Source organism: Agelaius tricolor, unplaced genomic scaffold (genome assembly GCF_023055355.1).
Source record: "Agelaius tricolor isolate 1412-34295 unplaced genomic scaffold, bAgeTri1.0.p SCAF_5, whole genome shotgun sequence".
Lineage (NCBI taxonomy): Eukaryota > Metazoa > Chordata > Aves > Passeriformes > Icteridae > Agelaius > Agelaius tricolor.
The window spans coordinates 7,490,229-7,513,091 of record NW_027269265.1 but is presented as its reverse complement, the minus strand read 5'-3'; the positions used below and the strand labels follow the sequence as shown (position 1 = coordinate 7,513,091).

General features: G+C 44.1%; 1 protein-coding gene across 2 annotated transcripts in view; it reads right to left on the bottom strand.

The window, feature by feature from the left end:
• The window catches only part of MTHFD1 (methylenetetrahydrofolate dehydrogenase, cyclohydrolase and formyltetrahydrofolate synthetase 1), a 40,411-nt gene extending 17,779 nt beyond the window's left edge, over positions 1 to 22,632 (bottom strand). Inside the window, exons 1-13 of one of the 2 annotated variants that reach the window (XM_071426261.1) lie at positions 22,243 to 22,632; positions 14,363 to 14,447; positions 11,992 to 12,051; positions 11,243 to 11,296; positions 10,746 to 10,882; positions 10,524 to 10,624; positions 10,061 to 10,197; positions 8,548 to 8,659; positions 4,631 to 4,758; positions 3,890 to 3,987; positions 3,178 to 3,351; positions 2,530 to 2,666; positions 2,219 to 2,265 (exon numbers count right to left, since the gene is read on the bottom strand). In XM_071426261.1, the coding sequence (XP_071282362.1) occupies positions 2,219 to 2,265; positions 2,530 to 2,666; positions 3,178 to 3,351; positions 3,890 to 3,987; positions 4,631 to 4,758; positions 8,548 to 8,659; positions 10,061 to 10,197; positions 10,524 to 10,624; positions 10,746 to 10,882; positions 11,243 to 11,296; positions 11,992 to 12,051; positions 14,363 to 14,447; positions 22,243 to 22,283 (1,311 nt within the window). In that variant the 5' untranslated portion in view covers positions 22,284 to 22,632. Of the gene's footprint in view, positions 1 to 2,218; positions 2,266 to 2,529; positions 2,667 to 3,177; positions 3,352 to 3,889; positions 3,988 to 4,630; positions 4,759 to 8,547; positions 8,660 to 10,060; positions 10,198 to 10,523; positions 10,625 to 10,745; positions 10,883 to 11,242; positions 11,297 to 11,991; positions 12,052 to 14,362; positions 14,448 to 22,242 lie in introns of those variants that run through there. The other variant, XM_071426262.1, reaches the window with a different exon arrangement.
• Positions 22,633 to 22,863: the final 231 nt, after the last annotated feature.

Sequence of the window (22,863 nt, the reverse complement as noted above, 5' to 3'; positions counted from 1 at the left end):
TTATTCCAACTCACCGTAGACAGATGGAAAGAGAAGTATTAATAGTAATGTTAAAGTGGGTGAGGGTGGAGGGGGAGAGATTGCTCAGTGCAGTATGTGGAAGAGAGGAAAGAATTTCTTTAAAACATAAAAATGCCTCCCCCACACTCATGTCATTTTACAAACTTCTAAAACAAAGCTCCCAAATAAAAAGTTGTTTGTTTTTTTCTTTTCCCCTCCACCAGAACACCTCTCACAGGGTCCTTGGCACTTAAAAGACCCCACTCAGAACACACTGTGTTCTGCATTGCTCCTCCTTCACCCTCCTACTGACCCCCTCATTTGCACAGCAGGTTTCACACATACATTAGCTGAAGTGGCTGCTGCTCCCACAGGGGAGTCTGAGCTAAACTGGAACGAGCAACCTTGTGCAGCACTAGCAGTGGAGCTCTGTGGTTGCACAGAGCTCTGCTTAAGGTAACCACCCAAACATAGAATCACAGGCAGAGCTTGTAGACCACGTACTACACAGTGACACTGCTAGTAGTTTTCTTAGTTCTATCTCATTAAAACATAGTTTGAGTGGGTTTGCCTACATGAGTTATCTGGCTGCACTGTAGCTGTGAAGCTGGTGAAGGATTTAGATTGGCTATGAGGGAAAATTTCTTCATGGAAAGGGTTGTCAAGCACAGGAACAGGCTGCCCAGGGAAGTGGTAGGGTCACCATTTCTGGAGGTATTTCAGAAATATGCAGTGGCACTTGGGGACATGATTTAGTGGTGGGCTTGGCAGTGCTGAAGGAATGGTTGGACTTGCTTAAAGGTCTTTTCCAACCTAAATGATCCAATGATTACGGCAGGTGAACAAAGGTGTGGGTAAAACAATCCTCTTAATCTCTAGCCAAACAGCAAAGGCAGAAGATGAAAAGGGGATATTAGAAAAGGTGATATGACAGAATACCTTACAACACCATTTTACTGAAGTCTCGTTACTGTGGTCTCAAAACCCATAAAGCTAAAACAGAATGCAGCTAGTCACACACCAATTATAAATTCTAATTAGTAAATGATAATTGTTGTCTCATTCTGCATACGTGCAACAAGAAGCAACCATTATTACCTTTGTTCTGCAGTATGATCTCAAAAGTTTTTCACTTGCTATTTTTTTTTATAGGATGAAAACTGCATACAGAATTATTAAATGTATCAAGGTCATTATTTTAACTAGTGACTCCAGATACTTTAAATTTTACCAGACATGCATTGACTAAACATCTCCACAAAACTCTATGTATTTGTATCACGTGGGTCATACTTAAAAACATTCCAGCCAGTTTGGTTCCTAGAGTGTGGCTGTTTCCCACTGCAGCACACAGTCGGGTATTTTGGCTTGTCTTACTAACACTCCCAAAGAGGAGGAGGTTATTTTTCCTGTCACATTTATTCTTCACACATGCTCTTGGCACGTGACTAAATCAATATTCTGCCTCCTGAACATCTTTATCTTTTATGGACTTGCTGCATCAATTAGAACAAACAGCCCTTTTGATCGTTTTTACTTTTCTTCCTGAAATTGTCCTGTGTCAATCTACAATGCATGAGACAAAGGCAGAATTCTACAGGCAATTACTCTGAGAGCTGAGAGAGGCATGAGAGCACATGCTACACGTGCTTTTTAATTCCCTGCCTCCAAACACAGAATTTTACTTGTTGCCAAGTCACACCAGAAATATGCTCCAGTGCCAGCCCCCCACAGGCTGAGGTCTTGGCATTGCTGATTCCCAAATTCCTTTTTCCCAGTTCATGTTAGTAATCTAAAACACAAGTACTCCAAAATAGCTCACGGAAAGAGCTGGTGGCCACCAAAGCTGACAGAACTATGCAATATTCTTCCAAAATTCATTAAGCCATTATCATCTTCATTTCAGCACTGGGAAAATGAGGCACAGGATGTACTTTGCTCCCAGGGTACACAGCAATTCAAGGCAGAGAAGGGGAGGGAAGAGAGGAACTGGGAATTCCTAGCTCTATCAAGTTCCCTGACCATGAAGGCACACTTTTGAAACAACATAAGGATGGTTGTTTGCTAAAAAAACCCAAGCTTTGCTGAAATCAAGCACCCAGTTCTATCAAGTGCTACACTAGGTCATAAACTCATACATTTGCTAAGTTATCTGACTGCAGTATCTCTTCAGGGTCTGTGAGCTGTGAGGGCAATGAGGCTTTGTATAAAGAATTACCTCTTCCATTGGGACAACTTGACAATAGCCACCACCTGCAGCTCCACCTGCAGAGAGACAACAGTCAGACCACACCAATCCAGGTGTCTCCAGCCCAGTGCTATTTCATCTATTTGCTTAATGGCTCCAAGAGAGCAGCTGAGTCCCAACACAGTACCTTGAAGACAAAACTGAAGAACTTACCCAAAGCTATTTTTTCTTAAATAAATGCACTTGTAACTAGAAATAATGTAAAACTACACTGCAGAGTAGTATTTCTGAATGCCATCTTTGTCCATTTAGGCCAGCTGCAAGCAACAGAACAATCATACCTTTTATGCCAAAAGTTGGCCCCTGAGAAGGCTGCCGAACACAGGCAAACACATTCTGGTGAAGGTGTGCTCCTAAGGCTTGGACAAGGCCAACAGTGGTGGTGCTCTTCCCCTCTCCCAGGGGAGTGGGAGTTATTCTGCAGCAACAAAGCAGAAAAGACACAATTACACCCTTGCAGTGGGTGAGAATCAAATCCCAGGGATAAAACAGTCACACAGTGATTGCAGCTAATGAGAATTCAAATTCTGAACTGGCTTATACTTCAGCTAATCTTCATCAATTCAAAACTGGAAAGAGATTGGCAAATCATCACATAACTGCTGACAACTTTGCTCTGAAACAATTTCTTAGTTCCTACTGAAGGCAGACTACTAGACCAGGGGAAGTTTGGCTAGGAACCAGTCTACCCTTCATAACCCTGACCTGTAGACCAAAACAATTCATCTGCTGGAGAGAAATGTTAAGCTACGTCCCCACTGTTTGCCACATCCATCTACTTGCCAAACTGCTACATTTTCACAGTGTGATTTACTAAAACCCAGAGCACCCCATACAGTCACCCCACCAAAAGACAATTCAACAACAAGCCATGCTAATAAAATTTCTTTTCATCTTGTAAGTGATGTGTCAGTTCAGGAGGCACCTACCCAGTAACAACGACATATTTGCCATCTGGCTGGTTCTGCAGACGTTTCAGCACTGAGAGCTGAACCTTGGCTTTAGTTTGGCCATAGAGCTCCACCTCATCAGGAAAAAGGCCAACTTCTTTTGCAACTTGTTCAATGGGCTTGGGCATGTAGGACTTGGAGATTTCAATATCACTTAAAGAAAAAGAGCAAGATGAGTTTGTAAGTCAAAGACTTCCACAAGTTCCCTGCTTCTGGAGGGAATAAACCACAAACACCTAATCTATGTTTTAGAAGTCAATCTTTAAACCCCCCTAATTAATCAGATACAAGTATCAGATACATTACAACAGACACATTCTCAGAGTTGCCTTCCTAAAAATAAAAGCCAAACCCAAAACAAACAACACCTTTCCTCAACCTCCCCACTTTCCTGAATGCCTTTTGTAGGCAATGTGTTATGATCCCATATGGTATTTTGCATATTTTCAGCTGCTCCTTGGGGATTTGAGCAACTCCTATTTGAAGATACTACTGTCTTGGCATGCCAGACTGAAAATTTTCCAAAATACAAGTTTTTCACTATTTCCTGAATCAGCAATCATCTAGCTGGCCTGAAGCCTGTGAAAGTCCAAGAAGACTTCAAGACACTTCAAGAGATATCACAGCACCACTGCAGCTTAGCTCTGCTTCCTCAGGAAGAGCTTAGAGTGCCTTAATTTGACAGCATTACCTTGGAACAGGCGTCTTTAGGGTAAGCTGGTTGTACTGGATGGTCCATTTTCCAGGCTGGAACTTCTCCAGAAAACGCTGTGCACTCTCCACAGTGCTCTAAAACAAGCAAGTGAATGCATTAAAGGAACCATCACTGCACTGGTTAACAAACTGCACTGGTTAACAAAGAGACCAGAAAGGTTTGCCCCTCCTATCTGTCTCAGTTTGGGTTTAAACCAAAGTGCTTTTATTAAAGCATTTGCTAATAATCCAAAATGAGATTCTGCTTGTTGTTTTCTTAAAAAGAAAAAAATCCCACCATATCTATCTCTCTACTGATCTTCCAGTGTGCTGGATTTTTTGGGGTGCTCTGTGCCAGGAGGGTTTTTTAAGCAAAGCATGGAAACAGAGGGAGCTGGTTTATACTGTTACTCTCCTTTTTATCCAATCACCCGAAGGATGATTTCAGAATTACAGCCAGAGCATTATAAGACAGGCCCATTTCTTATGGTTTTGAGTGACCATACTCAAAAACCCCTAAAAAACCTCCCAAAACTGACCAACCAGAAACCTCTGTTCTAACATTTCCTTGAAGTCCATCTTCTTTTTCAGTTAACATTATCTGGACTAGAAGCTGGAAATCCTAAGTAGATTTTTCAAGAGCAAGAAGGGAGCACAGCAGCTTTGGCAGTGTGCTGATGGCCAGCAGCAACACCCCCCAAAGCAAACACAGAGGAGATGAGCACAGTCTGCTCAGTACCTGCATTAACATGGCCACAGTCATGGGCCCAACACCACCAGGAACTGGGGTGATGAAGGAAGCCTTTTCCTTTGCTGAATTGTATGCCACATCCCCCACAACTCTTTTTCCACTGGCCTTTGTGCTGTCTGGGGATTTAAGAAGAAAAGTAAGTTACACATCACATTTCAGCACAGCAACAGAGGAGACAGCACTGACTGAAGCTGAAGTCTTTAATTCTGCTGGAGCAAACAAAATAGAAGCTGAGTACCCAGAAAGCTGCAAAGAAAGATAAAACAGCTAAGACAACATCACAAGATGAAGCTGTTATCATCATACTTCACTTGCAGAGTGTCAACAGCTCATGCAACACATCCTCCCATTAAGCACCATTTATCCTCAGCCAGACAGAGGGAGGATGCAAGTCTTTTCTCAGTGGCTCATTGCCCACAGGGCAGTTTGAATGAGACATAAACCAACAGTCATGAAGAGGTGAGAGATGAAACATGGCTGACTTGTTCCAAAACCCCCAGGTTTACATTTGCTCTGTTCCATTTTGGAGGGCATCTGGGCCTTTCTACTGAATAAAATCACCTGGTTTTACAGAAACTGAAGGCAGAAAGTGCTGAGCTTTTCAGTTATCACTGCTAGTTTAATGATGGACCAGTAAATACTGCAGTTCACAGAGATCAGACTTGTCAAAACAAACTTCACAGGTGCCTTAAGAAAGCTTCAGTAGGATAATCTTTCTCTCAGGCAATGTATTTTGCTATATCCTGTTGCACTCTATGACCTGACAGTTCAGAAGCAGACATAGTCCTTTTTTCCAGTGGTGACCTTTAAACTCACCCAATAAAGAGAGGAAGAGACAAAATGAATTAGTAAACTAGCACAGTCACCTAAGGAAGCCACTGATTACAGCACATAAAACTAGAAAATTTAAGTTGCTCCTGGAATAGCAGATTCTCACTTCAGATAAAGGACTCTAGGGAGCTTCTAACCAGTGTGAAAATCTGAAAATAGATTCTAATGTTGTTGTATTGATATGTTATATTGCATACAATAAGTGTGTATTTGAACAGAACACAATCACTAACTTTCATATACATCTGGTGAGGGGGAGGAGTGGAGCAGAAACCAAACTCCCCAACAGCAGATTATGCTAAAACCAAAGAGAGAACAAAAGCCAACATTATTTTTTAGCTGCATTGTCACTGACAATTAGCAGCTTGGATGCTTTGCTGTGTGTTTTAAGCAACACTACTTCTCCCTAAAGCTCAAAGCCTGAACATCATCACAGCTGGTAACCAGTGTTTCTGCAGCCTGCTGTCAGTTTGCTGCCTGAAATGCAGACCAGCCTGGCCTTCCCCCCTAGAGACCAATTTAATTAAGGCTGCAAACAGTAAATAATGTAATTTTATTTTCTTCCAAGGATGCCAAGCAGGCTCATCAGCCATCCTGGCCAGGAAGGCTCTCAGCCCAAGAACAAGGCAAACAAGCTGGCACTCCAAACTGCCTCATCTGTTCCACAGACACAGAGATGAGCACAGGCCAAACAACCCCTCAGTCCCTGCTTCTGCATCTGCACCTCACACCAGGCACTGCTGAGCACAGTCTAGGAGCTATTCAATTACCTGAAAATATGCTTTTGAGAGAAAGCTCACACAAAATACTTGCCATCTCTCCCCATAATTTCACCTTTTCAATATTCATCATCCCACTCTTAAAAAATACAAACTAATTGCAGGGAGTATCAGTGACACTATAACCATGTTGCAAAAAAGCTGCTCTCATATTCCACTCTCATGGCTTCTTGTTAGCAAGTGCTGCAAAATCCCATAGCAGGCAACTTTGAGGAGAGTTACTTCCTCCCTCAGGACTCAGAGAGGGACATTCCAGGCACTGCCATTTCTGGGAATATCCTCTACCTGCACTGCTTTCCCTTTCTGTAGCAAAGCAATTTCTACAGGCCTGGAACAAGGCATCCAGATATTTGCTGGATCAGCAGTGGGAAGAGACAAATACAACCCAGTTTGGAAAGTAAGAGGCACTTGCCTGCTCTAGTAGAGGTTTCAGGAGATTGTTTGTTCCTCTCTGCCTACCTGAAGGCAATCCTGTTAACTGCAGCACACCAAACCAGATGTGGCTGAAGTGTCTCTTCCAGCCTCCAAACCAGCACCCTTGGAGCATTCAGGCCACCCTCCATTCAAAAGCACAACAGCTGCATTTGGATGGTGCTACATGGCTGTAACTTGTCCTAACTCCAGCTTGGCAAGACAGCATGAGGAAATGTCCTGATATATCAAACAGTTTGGGATCTGCATGCATGGGTACCCTGACTAGCAAACCAAAAGCATATGCAGAGATTGCCATGTCCTCCAGCTGCACCTGGGAGGCTCCCAGCTGGGTGCACTTACACCTGTGGTAAGATCCATGTGCTCTCACCACATCACATTCAAAGCACCATCACAGCCAGCAGCAATATTCTATCTGCACAGTGACTTAGCTGGAGAAGGCCACAGCTGGGCTGTTGCTCTTTCTGTAGCGCTGCAATTCCCACAATTCTGCTACTAATTTCCCAAAAGATTCATCTGAAAACCTTTTCACAACATAACAGAGAGGAAAAAAGTCAGAAAAACTCAGCAGCTTCAGAAAACCACAGGAAAAAAAAACAACCAAACCAGAGCCTATAATACCCATCATTTAAAAATGTGACAGTTTCCATGATACTCTATCAAGTCTCAATTATCAAATCTCAATGCCATTAAGTGTACTCCACGTGACACTGACTGGGCTGGGTGCACAAGAAGCTCAGATGTCAGTGCACTGCTCAAGGCAGGCTAATTGCAAAGGAACAGGGATGTGTCCTCAGAGATGCAGTTCAAATAAAGCCTGAGAAAAGGTCATATCATCATGTATCAGAAGCACAATGGGGGTTTTACTTGCAACATGTCAGCTGGGGAGACTCCAGCCCATCCTGCTTCATGCACATCAGCAGTGACCTTGTGGGTTTTGGCAAATGGCCTAAGTTTGGGTTGTTTGGAACAAAACCATCAAGCAACAAACAGAACAGCAGATGACTTTTTAGTTTTAATTAGATACAGGACTAGTGTTTTTAAAAGCAGCCTAATGTCAACTTTGAGTAACAAGACCACTGAACAGAAATTTCTTTACATTCTGTTAAATAATGGCAACAAAATGACTGATTAATTATGAAAACTACCTTTTAAAAGCCTTGTGGGTGTAGCACAGTAAGAGTGACTAATTTTCCATATCATTCAATATCTGTAATTTGGATTTAAAATGAGATGAAAACAGAAATTGCCAGACTGTCGGTAGCATCTTTATAAGGAAGGTGCAGCTAAGTGAAACCCTACCCTAAAATCCATTATGTTAAAGCACTTTATTCTCTGCCCGAGCCATTGTCACCAATACCCTTGCACAATCTGCTTTGTTTCAAGACAACAGCCATTCAAGCCTAAGAAGTTAATGCTGTGATTCAACAAATCCACAGCTACTTTAAGAGACTGCTTGTCATTTCTGTACTTCAAAGGGAACTGCTTCAACAGATCCAAGCACGAAGTAATGACAGCAAAGCCCTGAGCTCCAGAGTGACAACAGTGACAAGACTTCACCATGTAGCTGGAGCAAATTAAATGGATATTCTGTTGCAATATTTCCAAGGCCTCCTCTTTCCTCTATTAATCATCAGCCTCGTTGAAGGCTGAATCAAAACTGCCACTGATCTGCTTTAGGAGAGTGCTTCAGACCAGTGGTCTCTGGCATTGTCAGAGGTTGTCATCACTACTTAAGACAGACTTACAGGAGAAAGAAGTCCATGTGGACCAGAGACACCAAGGAAACAGTAATCATGAGCTTAGCAACTGCATTTATACACAAACAAACACATCCCCACTTGTTATACATTGCCCACGCACCTGGCACATGGTTAATTCCACAGTCTATTACGATTGCACCAGGCTTGATCCATTCACCTTTTACCATTTCAGCTCTCCCAGCTGCAACCACCAGGATGTCAGCTTTGCCAACCTATAAAGAAATTTAAAAACAACAATCGTGCATCACACTGGCAGGGGAAAAATGCAGAGCTGCTTCTGCAGCAAGTTAAATCAGCTTGAGCTGCAGTGAAACTGTGCTCACCCATTGCCATTGGAGGCATGGAAGGGCACTCTCAGCATTTAAAGGTTGCTGCCAGTTCCTTGGCAAGGACAGATTCCTGCAGCTAGAAATAATGGCCTATTTTCACACTCCTACCCTGAACTATTGCTAGTCAACACTTCACAACCTCCTCTGAACTCCTCCATGATTCCCAAGTGGATCATACAGGCTACATTTAGATAAAATTAAAGCCTTCTGAATATTCTTCTCTTCCTTCAAATATCCCTGCACATTCAGTGCTAGAAATATACCCAGCACTCATCAGACAGCAAGAACTCATCTTGTTCAGCCAAGAACAACCCCTGCACAGAACTAAGCAGCACTTCACTGGTGACAGCACTGTCTTGTGCTTTTCATGTCCAGGACTGCATAACACACAACTCCAGGGGAAGCTGACTGTATTTCAGCACTAATATTCATTCAGGGACTATTCAGTAAATTTGACAGATCCAGTCATGAAGCTGGTGTTAAAGACTCCAACTAAAGCTCGTTGTCAGTTCCTGCACTGCTTCATTCACATTTGCTGAGAAAGCTGCTATCCCTTGATTTATTTTTCCTTTAATCTTCAAGGGAGATAAACTATTTTTAAGATATCATTAAGTATGAGCACTTCAATTTTTAATCAACCTAATGATGGTCTTACTGAACAGCAACTTAGCGGCGTGAAGCATTGCAGTGTTTCTGATCTACTTTGTGAGTTATATTCAAACACTCCTACTCCCTTTTTCAGCTTTAATACTTGCCTACAGAGCCTGGCAGTGCTGATGGCTCTACGAAATCCAAGTAGGTGGCAGCACAGCAAAACACTATTTCTGTCACTCTCACTGCTGAAGTGGAAAATGGTACCGACTCCCTGTCATAGAAAATCGACTGAAAAAAATAAACCAACTGAGAAATCATTTGGCCTAACGTTTCTCAGCCATTAGAGCAGAAGACCACCTGGTCTTTTTGGTAAAAAAACGAATCAAAACAACAAAAACATATGCTGTTTTTCCAACCCCTACATGGAGATTAGGAAGGGATGATTAAATTCTCAGCACTTGCTCAAAGACAACAAAAATAATAATTTTATTGTTATAATTAAACCCCTCTAATTAAGTGCCAAAAATAATCAAGATCCTATTCCAGCACAAGTATTTACACAACCATGCAATGAGCAGGACTGGGAAACCAATTCAGATGAAAGACACCCCAGACCTAATGACTCACAGCAGCAGCACACTGAGCATGGAGCAGAGTGGCCTGGGACAAATAACTACAGCCTGCCCTTACCTCCTCAGCCAGGGTGGAGGTCTTGGAATGGCAGGTGGTGACTGTTGCATTATTCCACAGCAGCAGGTCGTGCATGGGAGCCCCCACGATCTTACTGCGGCCGATCACCACGGCTCTCTTGCCTGCCACCTGGACACCTGCAGCACACAGAGTCACAGAGAGCACAAAAAGGTCACTGTGCAGCCTGGTACACACTAACTCAAGCTGCTCTGGAGTCTTGGCCAGTTAAACTCTGGTTCTGGTACTTCAGAATTCTGTTCTTCTTTGTTGTTTGGGGTAGGGAATTGCAGTTGGGAGAGAGGAAGGAAAGACCATTTTAACCTAGCTCTTTTACTATCTAGGGCAGCAGAGATGAAATGTGCTATCTCAGCAAAAGCTGTGAAGCAGAGCCTCACAATGTGTGTGATTTCTACACTTATTGAAGACTACTGCACTCATGAATAGTGTATGGAAACCTCCTTACCTGTCTGCCTGATAAGTTCCATGCATCCCTTTGGCGTACATGGAATAAAGCAGTCTCCAAGGTCCCCTCTAGAGAGTTTCCCAGCATTGATGCTACTTAAGCTGTATTTTGAAAGAAAAAAGGCCAAGTAAGTTAACCCAGCCTCACTGTTGAAGAGAAAATAAAGAAAAAAATTTCTTTCTGGAGTAGCTGTCATGCTCTCCAGGGGTGAAGCCAGCTTACCCATCCACGTCCTTCTCAGGTGCAACAGCATTGGTTATTTTTTCTGTGTTGATGGGATTATCAGAGTCAAGTGGCAGCTGCACTATAAAGCCATGAACAGCTGGGTCTGCATTCAAAGAGGCAATGCACTTGAGCACCTACAACAGCAAACACCAAAAAACTAATGGCTGATGAACTGAAATACGACTGATGCAAAAGAAAAAACAATCTTATCTGGATTAAAATACACAAACTTTATGTTTAGTTTTTCCACCCACATGTATAAACCAATTACATTCTTTATTTTAAAAAAAACTCCTAAAATCTCTAAATTTTACATTGTAATGATTTAGTTTTTTCTTTAAAAAAAACACAAAAACACCTCACCAGGTTCCAATTCTTTTTTCATTAGTTAGTAGCAATAGGCAAGTAGTCCTTTTTATACAATGACAGGGCAAAGATATCTTCAGCACAACACTGAAGTTATGTATTTTTTCATCACTGGCTGTATTACTTACATCAGCTTCTGTTGCTGTGTTTGGCAATTTTATGTGATTGGCACTGATCCCAATCTGCAAATGAGAATAACAACAAATTATCTGATTTCTGAATTGACATCCAATTGATCTGGCTAATCTCTCTATCCAGCTAAATCACAGCTGCATTCTGTCACATTTCCCAAGTCTCTCTCCTGTTCCTGAGGCTCCAAGTCCTACGATTTAGAAATACCATCAAAGAAAGTTTAGTGCTTTGCCTACTGAGTCTGTCCTTTAACTGTCCTATTCACCTTTTGACATGAACAACATCAGCTTTGCTTGACAGCACACTGCCTCAAAATACCAGCAGAAATGCCAGGTATCACTTAGGGAAAAATGCACTCATCTGTGTCCCTGCCCTGTTGTAGCATGTAATGCTCTACCTGTGACAAGCACAAAGCAACTGCAGGTACCTTGTTCTTATCTTTCTACAGGCAGGGAAGATAAGAACAAGGCCATGAGTCAGGAAAGACACAGCACTTGAGAAAAATGTAATCTGTGATGATCACACATAAAGTGGCACCAGGGCACATTGCTGTGACCAGAGCACCCGACTTGGCTCCGAGGTTACACACCTACACCACATTCTTGTAACTGAGAACTCAGGCCAACACTGCTTTCTCTAATACAGGAAAAACTTAGACAAAACTATTGACTTGCATCTGGTTTTTCATATTCAGATCTGACCAACTGTAGGAAGGTAAAGAGTAGTCCTAAAAGTCCAGGATTACCTCAGCAGCAGCCTTCAGCTTCATGTGAATGTAGAGGTTTGAATCATCCCGATTTCCAACCTAAGGATGAAAAGACAATTGAATTACAGCACAGAATAGAGACCTAGACACAGACTGAGATGGGCTTAACCCTCAGCTTCCTTGGATCTACATCAAGGAGACAGAGGTATTCCTGAATTACTGTAAAACACACTGATAGAGGATATAAACAGCTGGAGCTAACAAGAAAGTTCTTTCAAGTACAAGACAGTTAAAGACAAGTTGTCTGATCTTCTGCACAAACTATTTGCACCTGTTGAAAAACCTTAAAAACACAGTGGTCTCCAAAGCAGAAAATACTGCCTGTCATCTGATCTGAGAAAGTTAAATCCTTAGCTAATTAACATCACCAGCAGGTGCTGATAACATTCAATTATCTGATTAAGGCTTTCAAAAACGTTGGGCGTCTTTGATATTCGGGAATCTTAATTTTATGTACATGTGTGCTTTGATAGAGACATTTCTTCCCCTGCAGTTTTGGACTTTGGGAATTTTCCTGCCAAACAAAAACCAAAACAAGGACAAAGTGGTGCACAAAGGAAAAGCAGCAAGTGGAACAAATGCCTGCAGTTTTTGGCAGTACTAGATGCTCACAGTACAACTGCATTTCAGGAGACCACTTGCATCATCCAGTATGTTTTGTTGAAGGTAATATTCCTTCTAACCTTAAGAAAATAGGGGTGAAATAAGGAAAAGCTGATAAGCAAGCTCTTGAAATTCTGTTCCCTGGCACTTGGGAGCCATCCCTGGTTCTCACATGGACTACAAGCTGCAGGGGTGATCTGATCACCCAGAGCACATTGGTTCTTCCTCCTAGGTACAGATAAAGGGGCTGTCTCCCTGCAATGTCTGCTGGATTTAGGAAAAGGTTTGCTTCTACAGGGCAGAGAAGCAGGAGATGTCAGCAAACATTATGTTTTGTGAATAAGGAATTACTGACTACAGGAAAAAAAATAAAGATTAACTGACTTATTCTTTGAGCTCAGAGGACACCAGATGCCTCCCAAGAACAGAGCACATAATGTATGGTGTGCTGCAAATAAAAACCAGCTCATTGTCCTGAGTTCACTGAAAAACAGACAGCTGCAAATATCAATATTAGGAGATGAACTCCAAGACCAGATTGTTTGACAGCTTACAAAAGTGTCAGACAGCCAAAGAGCAAACAGGTTGTAAAGGACTCTGAGACAATCCAGGACTGAATACAAAGCCCACCAGGAAAACAACCCAATAGTGCCACAAGACAGCAATTTTTCAACACAGTTTATGAGGTGAACAGTTCAGCAGCTTTCATCAAAGCATTACTAAATGTTTAGACCCTCCTCCCTCCTTCCTTCCTTCTAAGCATCTGCAGACAAAGCTTCTGTAGAGACAATCTGCTTAAAGCTAATAGAAAAGAAAACCAGGGAAAAAAATACCCAAAACAAAACACAAGCACAAATTTGTTCCTGGCATCGAAGAGGAGCATGGCCTTTGTGTGCTATGGTGGTATTAGCACTGGAATCTACAGACAGGCACCAAAGGCTCTGCAGGAGCTCAAAATACTGAATAAGGACAAAAGTCACTGCTCTAAGCAGCCACTTACATTCCCTCTAGCTTTTGAGGACACACAGGTCCTTCCTGTAGCATGACACTTGCTGCTGCTAGTCACCTTCTGACCTAAGCACAGTTTCCATCTTTTTATAGCTGCAAAGGAAAAATTGATGCCAAACACAGGTCAAACCCCTGTACCTGTTATGTGCTTTTACCTCTGCAAGCCTTTTTCTGTAAGCTCTAACACTTGCTCACTTCTGAGGGATATCCAATTCAGCAAAAGGATGTTGTTCCATCCCTTCTACTCAAGTCATCTTGGCCAAAGGTAGTTTTAGTTTCATTTGGGTTCCCTTCCCTCCTCTACCCATCTTTTTTCTCTATGCTTTGACATAACAGCAGACCAGATCACTTAATAAACATCCCATTTGGGGGATTTCTGGTACAAACACATCTCTGAAAGCTGCCAAACTTCAGGGCTCACTCAAGTGCAGAGATTTCAAATGGAGTCTACAAGCACTGCTTGCTCTTAACAGGCAAACAGCTTGATTTTACCATTTCACAAAAACAATACTCCAACAGAGGACAGAGTCTGAAGAAAGAAATGAAACAACCAAAAAATTGTTGGGCTCTGATACTTGGTAAAAAGACATAACAGGACTGTGTCACCATTTCACAGACAACACTGTTCCTAACAAAATGCTACCAACTACAAGGCAGCTTTGATGAAGCTCATCAGCTGTGCCTGTACCACTGCAAAGCAACTCATATTTTCTGTAGTTGGCATTAAAGAAAACAATACCTGTAAAATGGCAAGTCCTGGTCTGAAGCCTGGAAATTTCTCAGTCATCTCAATAACTTGCTGCTTTAGTCTCTCTCTCACTTGTCTGAAAAGGGGAAAAAATGAAGACAAATACAAGGCAGAAGTTAATCACAGGGCTGAATCCTGATACAGTGATGGAGTTGTTCTGATACAGTCAGGAGTTGTAAAAGTGACAGATGGGCAGACTGGCAAACATTCACTTATGCCTTGAGTACACAGCTCCCAGCAATCTCCAAATAAAACTGATGTCCACAAATCACTGAGACACTCTGGAACCAGGTTAATTCAAATTTATATAAATAACTTTATTTTTTTGAATTTCGAAGCACTCCACATTGTGCTTCTTCACGCTGTCAGAGGATACAAGGGTAAAAAAAATAAAGGTTCAAAATTTGGCATGGAAACTCTTGGGATTTCAAACTCCTTTCTCAAAAGGAAATCCTCTTTCCACCTATGCTGTACTAAAATTACCTGAATCCCAGAGGCACCAGTTGTCACTGTCACACAAGCTGTCCTGGTAAGGGATTATGAATCTACAATGGTAAAATTCTGGGAAATAACTAAACAAGCAGGAGGTATCCAAAGATAAAGCAGGAAGGAGAATGGCAGGTGGGCAGAGGTGAGGAAAAGTCACCAAACCCTGGTACACAGGTCAACTCTTCAGTAAAGGCAGGTTTAAGGATACAGTTGTAAAAAAACCACAACTTTGAAACTGAGCACTGATTGGTTGTTCTAGCTCAGATGTGAACTCACACCCAGTTTACCATGGAACATTTTAATAATGAGTACCCAGCACTGAAATTAGCCACAGACAGCTCAAAAGTCACTGTTATCACCTCTCCACAGCACTGCACTCCTCTCTAATTTCTCAACCACCCTCTGGCCCCACAGGCATAATCCTTCACCAGGGAAGGTGGAGGCCCAACTGCTCCATCTCCTCACCAGAGGCAGGATCAGGATTCTGAAAGAAGTGATCCGTTCTGTCCATCTCATGGGCTCATGGCACTGCACTGCAAATGTAAGAGACACTCAGAAGCAAAAGCCAGGTAAGCAAAACCTCACAGGACATGAGAGGCTCGACAGGTCTGTCCATGTGAACTCCATCCTGTGTCCCATCCCCATTCTCAGAGATGAGAAGGTGCCAACACCACACTCAGCAAATCCACCCTGCACCAAACAGCCTTTTGTATAAAACACAGGTCTCCTTGTGCTCATTTAGCCTCAGATCAGTATCACCAGGTCTGCTACTGCCCAAGTGGGACCAGACATCCCAGACTGGAGCAGGTGCTGTTGGTGCCAGTTCATTAAAAATGTGAATGACAAGGGTACAGGGACAGGGTACATAGCTGATGCCAGCTGGGAGACTGTGATTCCTGCATAGAGGAAAACTCCAGGAAAACAAATAACCAGGCAACTCTACCCTGCAACTGTGAGCTCCAAATTAGACCTGCCAGAGGCAGGAGGAGAGGGAAATGGGAGCAGCACACAGCTCCCTCAACCCAGCAGCACTGATCCCAGGGGACAGTACAGCTGGCCCAGCTAGAAGCAGCCCTAAGGCTGTTTAAAGGCTCATCTCAGAGGGAGACACAGCCTCCAGCTACATCCCAAATCATGCCTTTCTCCTGCTGCATCCTGAATCACACAGCCAGAGCTCTGCTGCACCTGAGGAGGAGTGAGTTCAGAGTATGCACAGGTGCTTGCATCTGGCCAAGTGGTTCAAAGTCTCAGTGGAAGCAATTGTTTTCAGCCTTATTTAAGAAACCATAGTTCTGAGCCTTCCTTCAGCTGTCACCTCAGTAGAACACTTGACATCAGGACCAGCTGATGAGTTCAGAAAACAGTCTCACAGCAAACCTTATCCTAGCAATTCTTTGTGCTTAAGTGACAAAAATTCATCTGCTGGGCAGCAAAATCCCCAACTGCCTCTCCTTACACTGCAGCTGTAAGCCCCTAGGGAGCACCTGAGCTGGCTCATGAGCAGCTTCTACCAACACAACAATCTCAAGGAGCATCAGAAACCCCCTGCACATGGCCAGTTAGTGGGGACTGTGGGCAACTCTCCAAGGGAACTATTTCTGAGGTCTCTGGTGTTCCAGTAAGTTCCAGCACTGGTTCGTGGCCAGCAAACAAAAAGAAATACAAACAAACATGAAATATTAGAAAGGGCCCCAGGTTTAGGTATTACTTTTATTGCAGTCTTCTCAGTTGAAGAGAAATGAGCCCACCCAACTTCCTCCTTGAAGCAGGGCTGTGGTGTGCTTTCACCCCCAGCAGCCACAGCTATTCACACATTGCATTGCTGTCATTCTCTGTAATTAGCTGCTAGGTCACCTCCCCTTCAGCTCCCGAAGAAAGGCAACACACACAAACACACAAACGTGGTGCTGTCAGTGTGATTTTCTTTAGGAGCCTTGAATCAAGAAATCACTTGTTAGACAGCCACCTAGCGTTGGCTACCACGGCTCTCCAGTGCTCACAAAAACCACATGGGCAAAGGTTTAAGAGAAAATTCAAGAAAAAAGGAAGAAATAATTGTTTTTACCCGTAGACTTACAAAAGCCATAAAACAATCTTTGCAAACCAGCAGCTATTTAGTTATACACTCTACAAAATTCTGTTGTGGACCTCAGGCCTTCCCAAAGATAAAAGTTCATATTGATAAATCAACACTACTTTTTACTAGCTGTATGAAGATTCTTTTAAGTCTTCAAATAGAAAATTTGCAATTCTATGTGTCTGCTTCCCCAAAAGCCTTCTCTCTGACTCTAAGCCCCCTCCTGTGTCCACGTGCCCTTCCACAAACAAATTCATGCAGCAAACAAAAGTCCAGGGTCCACACAGGTTAAGGACAGCACATGGTTCTAAGCATACAATGCAACAGCCAGCTCCAAAGATTAAAGAACTTGCTGGCATTTCTTTCTGTGGACTGCAACAGCGAGCTGAATTTAAATTCATTAAGTGAATTTCCCAGAAATTCAGACAAAGGACAAACCACACTCCATTAGCTCTGCTGGAAATGGAGAGAACATGGTTCCCATGTTCTAGCAGAACCCCACACCCTCCTGTGGGATTATGGACTCAGTGCTCAGCTGGAGAGGACACACAGCACCATACTGAAGATGACACCAGGTTGTGTTTCTGTCCCTCCTGTGAGTGTAAAGAGTGCCAAACATAGGACTTGGCAAACACCTCCTCAGAGACAGTGATGCTCCAGAAGAAGCCTGTCCCCAAAGGGGAGGGTCTGGCTTTATTGCCTGGATCACAGATTCCTCAAGGGATTCACAAACATGCAGCAGAAATGCTCCTGCTGCAGCCCTGCAGAAACAGCTGCATGAGGCTGATGGTTCCTCCCCAGGTCCTGCACCATCCTGGTCAGAGCTGTTGTCCCTGCAGCCATTCCTCTTTACAGCCTGCAGCACTGCCACTGCTCACCTCCTGCTGCTCCCATAAGCAACACCATAATGTGGAAAAACAAACTTTCCCATCTCCAAACCACCATGGCACCATGTCCAAGGTCAGGACAACTGCATTGTCTTAAAATGCTGTGAGGGGACTGCAGAGAAGAACGTCACAGAACATTCCACATGCACCCAAAGAAGGCACAGAGGAGTCTCTCCTCAGGGAAGTCACAGGTTGGCACTGGGATAGGAAATACCTGGGAAAGACCATCTGAACACTGCTGGCAATTCAACAGCTGGCTCCAGCTGCAGGAAGACAACATTTAGAGCTGGAATGAGTTCACAGGTCTCCCACCCTCTTGTCTCATGCTCCACAACTGCATGCTCCTGGCACGCTGTCATTATCTCCTAGGAAAAAAGCCTGCTACTTTCTACCACTTCCACACTCACAAGGCTTTTTAACCACCTTATTGGCTGTGTCAGCACAATTACAAGCATGAGCTCTCTTCAGACAGACCAGATAAACACACAAAGACATTAATTCTGATTTTTTAGATGCTTTTTCATCATGTCCAAGGTGGGCAGCAATTGAGGTACTTTGCAAATGTGGATGACTGACAACAGAACAACAGAGTTTAACACAAACCTGAGTCTTTAAAACTCAGAAGAAGTTTGCCCCATACCACTTTCCCATGCAGCAACACACATGCAGGCCTGCTTCCCAAAATGGGTACTGCATATAATACCCTACTATCAGGTGATTTAACCAGCAGAAAACACAAGAACAATAGGTAAGGACTCAATCCACCTTTGGACTGAGTGGCTGCCAGCACTTCAGACAATATTCTAGGCCTTATCTACAAAGGTTTGCCTTCTGAAGGAACAATATTGAGATTTCACTCGTTCCACAAAGGGGGACACAGCAGTCCCCAGATGTTCTTTGCCCTCCCTGTAAGCTGGTGCTGATGTGCACAGATCACAGATCTGTGGCCCTGTTGTCGACCAGACAAGGTTTTTTCCTCTCTTATGAACTCTTTAGAGCAGGGTCCCATTTTTTTAAACTGAGTCTGCACAGCACTGAACACAAGGGTTCTTGCTCATATTTGGGGCCACCCAATAGCACTGGCATTCACTTTAACTCAGTCCATTCACAGTGTGGGACCCTTCAGTGCAAGCCTGAAACACTGTGGGTAGGATCCGGTAAAAGAAAGCTCAGGGATCAGGGAATTTTTTCCACTTCAGACTAGATTTACCTGGAGTTACAGTAGGAACTAAAAAAAAAAAAAAGGCCCAGACTGAAAAGGCTGAGGAGTTGTTTACTGCACTGTTACCCCCAGCTGTAAGTTCAGCCTGATAACCACTTAATTGAGCACTCTAAACTACCTGGCCCACCCCCAGGAGCTGTGAGGGGTGCTAAGTCTTCCCTGCCATCACAACTCATCAGCCACTCCTCCAGAGCAGAAATGTTGGTCCACTCCTGGTCCTACCAACCAATTTGGGCCAAGCCACAGTTTTCCAAACTTGGGCTCTTTCAGATGGTAAAGCCTGAACTCACAGCTCACTGCAGGGCACATAAACTGTAAAGAAGAGCCACTACAATGTTTTGCACTGATTATCTCTTCAGACACAGAAACAGAGATTGTTTTTTCTTCTGGGAATACCAGCAATAAAAGGTGGAGAATAGTGTATTTTTATTACCTTCAACCCACCATATCCTGCACACTTAAAGCACAGCTTTTCCTCCTCCCATCAGTCATTTGTTTACTGTGCTGTTATACAATAACTCATCTTTCGTAACTCATTTGCCAATGAGGCAAATTTAACTTGTAGCAAGATCTCAGACAGAATTACTGAACAGCCACTCAGAGAAGTAGAGGAAAGCCATCCTGAGGTAACCAGCCAACTCAGATTGATGCAGAACCCATCCAATATTTCATATATTTCACAGACTGTGCAAGCTTCTTGTTTGTACTGACAGAAGCAGACTAGATAAATTTTGATGTTGATGCATTAAAATCAACACCAAAATCCTACAGAGAAAACAGTGCCTGCTGTGTTCTCCTTCCCGTGCCCAGCCTAAACACATTTTCCATCCTCACAGGTAATACTCAAAGCCACTGAAAATGTCAATTTTCCTTCCTAACTCTTCTGAGCCTTCCAAAGGTGTGAACTACCTTTATCACTTCATTAAGTTTTCCTTATTTATAGAGGCAAGGAAACTCTCTCAAAGTACTTATTCTCTTTACATGTTTCACAAGAATAAGAATGCCAGTATCCACCTGATTTTTGTTTAAATAGCTGACATGATTGTGAATTAGGTATTTTTCATCTATTTTGAGGAAGGGGTGCTTGATGGCTGGAGGAGAAAGTTCACAATACTTATGAGCTTTGATTTAAAACACACACAGAAGCCAGCATTACATAGCTGAACACTACTTGTTTGATTCAACTCATTTGTCAATATTTGACTGACTTACAAATAAACATTTTTCTTGATTAAAGGGTAAAGTCACAAAATCCACCCCCTACAAGACAGTGAAAACGTTTTGCAGCTGATGTAAAGTCAGGGACATTCCCTTTCTACAACAGGCAGTTCAGTTGAAAATTCCTAGAAAAACCACATGCCTATCACTTCTGCTGCTGCCAGACTCTTGGCCTGGAGGTGAACTCTGAACAGTGAGAATCCCTTGGACCAGCACTTCTCCAGGGGCCTGGAAGAAAGGCACAGCTGTCTCCAGGCTGGACAGCCCAATTCCTCATGACTCCTTCAAGAACTCCACCAGAAAAAGGCAGAACTACCTAAGGCCCACAGGGAGCAGGTGATGCTTTTGCCATATTGAACATAAACACAGCACAAATAAAGGAACTGAAGGACAGCTGAACAACTGCAATTATTTTTCCATTTTGTGGCGTCTTCAGGTCAAGATTTGATGACTCTGGAAGAAGACTTCGGCCAAACACCTTAAGAGATGTGCTGGAAGTTAATGAAACCTTTCTCCTGCATGTGCCTATTAAAAGTTCATGCCTCTGCCAGGTATTTGCACATCATGAGTGTCCTCTGAGAACTGGTAGTTTATAGCTGCTACTATAATACAGAAAACAGAAATAAAAAATTTCACCCCTATATCTTTAAAATTAAGTAAATAATGCAACATGCCATGCCAAGGAAGCTAGAAGTTTTAATGTGAATTATCATTGTACCCCACCTAGCATCTTTCCAGGACCTATTGCACTTCAGGGTGACTTTCTATGACTGGAAAGAAACCTACAACAGGCAAATCATGAAGTCCCAGCAGCAGCAAGCACAGGGATTACAGAGTGTGCTGGCCCCAACACTGCCAAAAGGATCAGGTGGTATGAAGCACATAAGTCTGAGAGACTGCAAAACACAGGTGGTACTGGCTCCAAAAATACCAGGTAAAAAACATGCAAGCAGCCTTTCCTCATGGATATTCAAATTCAAGGCACATTAGGCCTACTTTTCAGTACTGCTCCACTGTTGGTTAGATGTAGCTGTGTCATACACAGCAATACCTAAGAGAAGGACTAACTGCTTTACTGAGATTACTTTATACCTTTTCAAATGTAACCTTTCTACCTGAATTCCCTGATTATATCCACAGGAGATACCCAATGAACCTACCTAATCAAACCCTGTTTCCACAGGATATAACAGAACCACTGTACTGCATTTCCCCCAGGATTAGGGACATTTATTTGGCTTTCTTACCAAATGTGTGTGTTGCGTGGCAGCAGGAAAAACAAGCAAAAGTTGTTTTGTTTTTTTTTTTTTTAAAGAAACAATGCAGGCTCACCTATACCCAGGGCTTGCCAGCTAAGTAAATCCTGAAAACTACAGGAACACTTTTTATTTCAAGATTTCCCAAACCTTTTAAATAGCTTTGGCAGGACACCTGTGACCATTCAACTATGTGTTATCCAACATGTGGATTAACTTATTTTGCCTTAAAGAGGAACAGTCAATGCCTGTAGAGTATGAAAACAGAGCCCATACCTAAAGCACATGTTCCCAACTCCTGCTCATAAAGCATCCCACCAAGCCAGCCTGCAGGCACAGAAGCTGCAGGTCAGCCCGTGGCTTCACACCTGCCTGGGCTCTCATCTCATCCATGCTGAGCAGCACCAGGTGCGTTCTGGGGCACTTTGCACTCTCCTTGAGACCTTTAACACCGCACTTCGTCCAGTAACTCCCACTTTACAGCCAGGAAGAAGACAGCTTTGGCTGCAACCTAGTGAGAAAGCTGCAGAGTGTCTCCAAACCTGTTTCGCCCACAGTGCCAGGGTAAAAGCCCCCCCAGCCCCATCCCGCTCCAGCACACCGGGGGCCCCCTCAGCTCCCGGCCACACCGAAGGGCAGAAGCCCCGCGGCTCCCGGACCTTCCCGGGCGAGGGGACGCGGCCGAGCTGCGGGCAGGGCGGGCGGGTGGCCCCACTACGTACCCGGAGACAATCTTGCCGCTGAGGATCTCGGCGGGGGCCATGGCGAGGGCCGGAGGGCGGGCGAGCAGCGGGCCTGCAGAGGTGAGCGCGGCGGGGCTCCGGGGCACTCTGCGGGTCGCGCTGCGCCCGCCGCCGCCTCACTCCCGCCCCACGTGGCCCGAACTTCCCGCGGCCCCGCCGCGCAAGCGCTGCCCCCGTCCCGCCCCTCCGCGGCTCCCTCAGCGCGGGCAGCGGGGCCGGGGCCGCTCCGTGTTCCGCCCCTCAGCGAGGGCGCCGGGGCTGAGGCCGCTCCATGTCCCGCCCGCGGCCGGGCTGCAGGGGGGGAGCGGCGCCGAGCGCCGCGGCGAAATGGCCGCCAAAGCGGCCTCCAGAACGGCTCCGAGGCAGCGCTCCCGGGCGTGCTCGGTGCTGCTCCGCGGAGAGCGGGAGGGAGAGGGCAGCCCCAGAGGGAGCTGAACGTTTCAGCTGAGCTGGGCTGTGCACAGCGAATAAATAGGAAAATCGCACATCGGTGTAAGGATAATCTGTGTCTCTTGTCCTCTTGTGGTTCTTGTAACAGGTCATGCCAAGAGTAGAAGTTAAGAGCAGAATTACAGATTCACAGAGTGGTTTGGGTTGGAG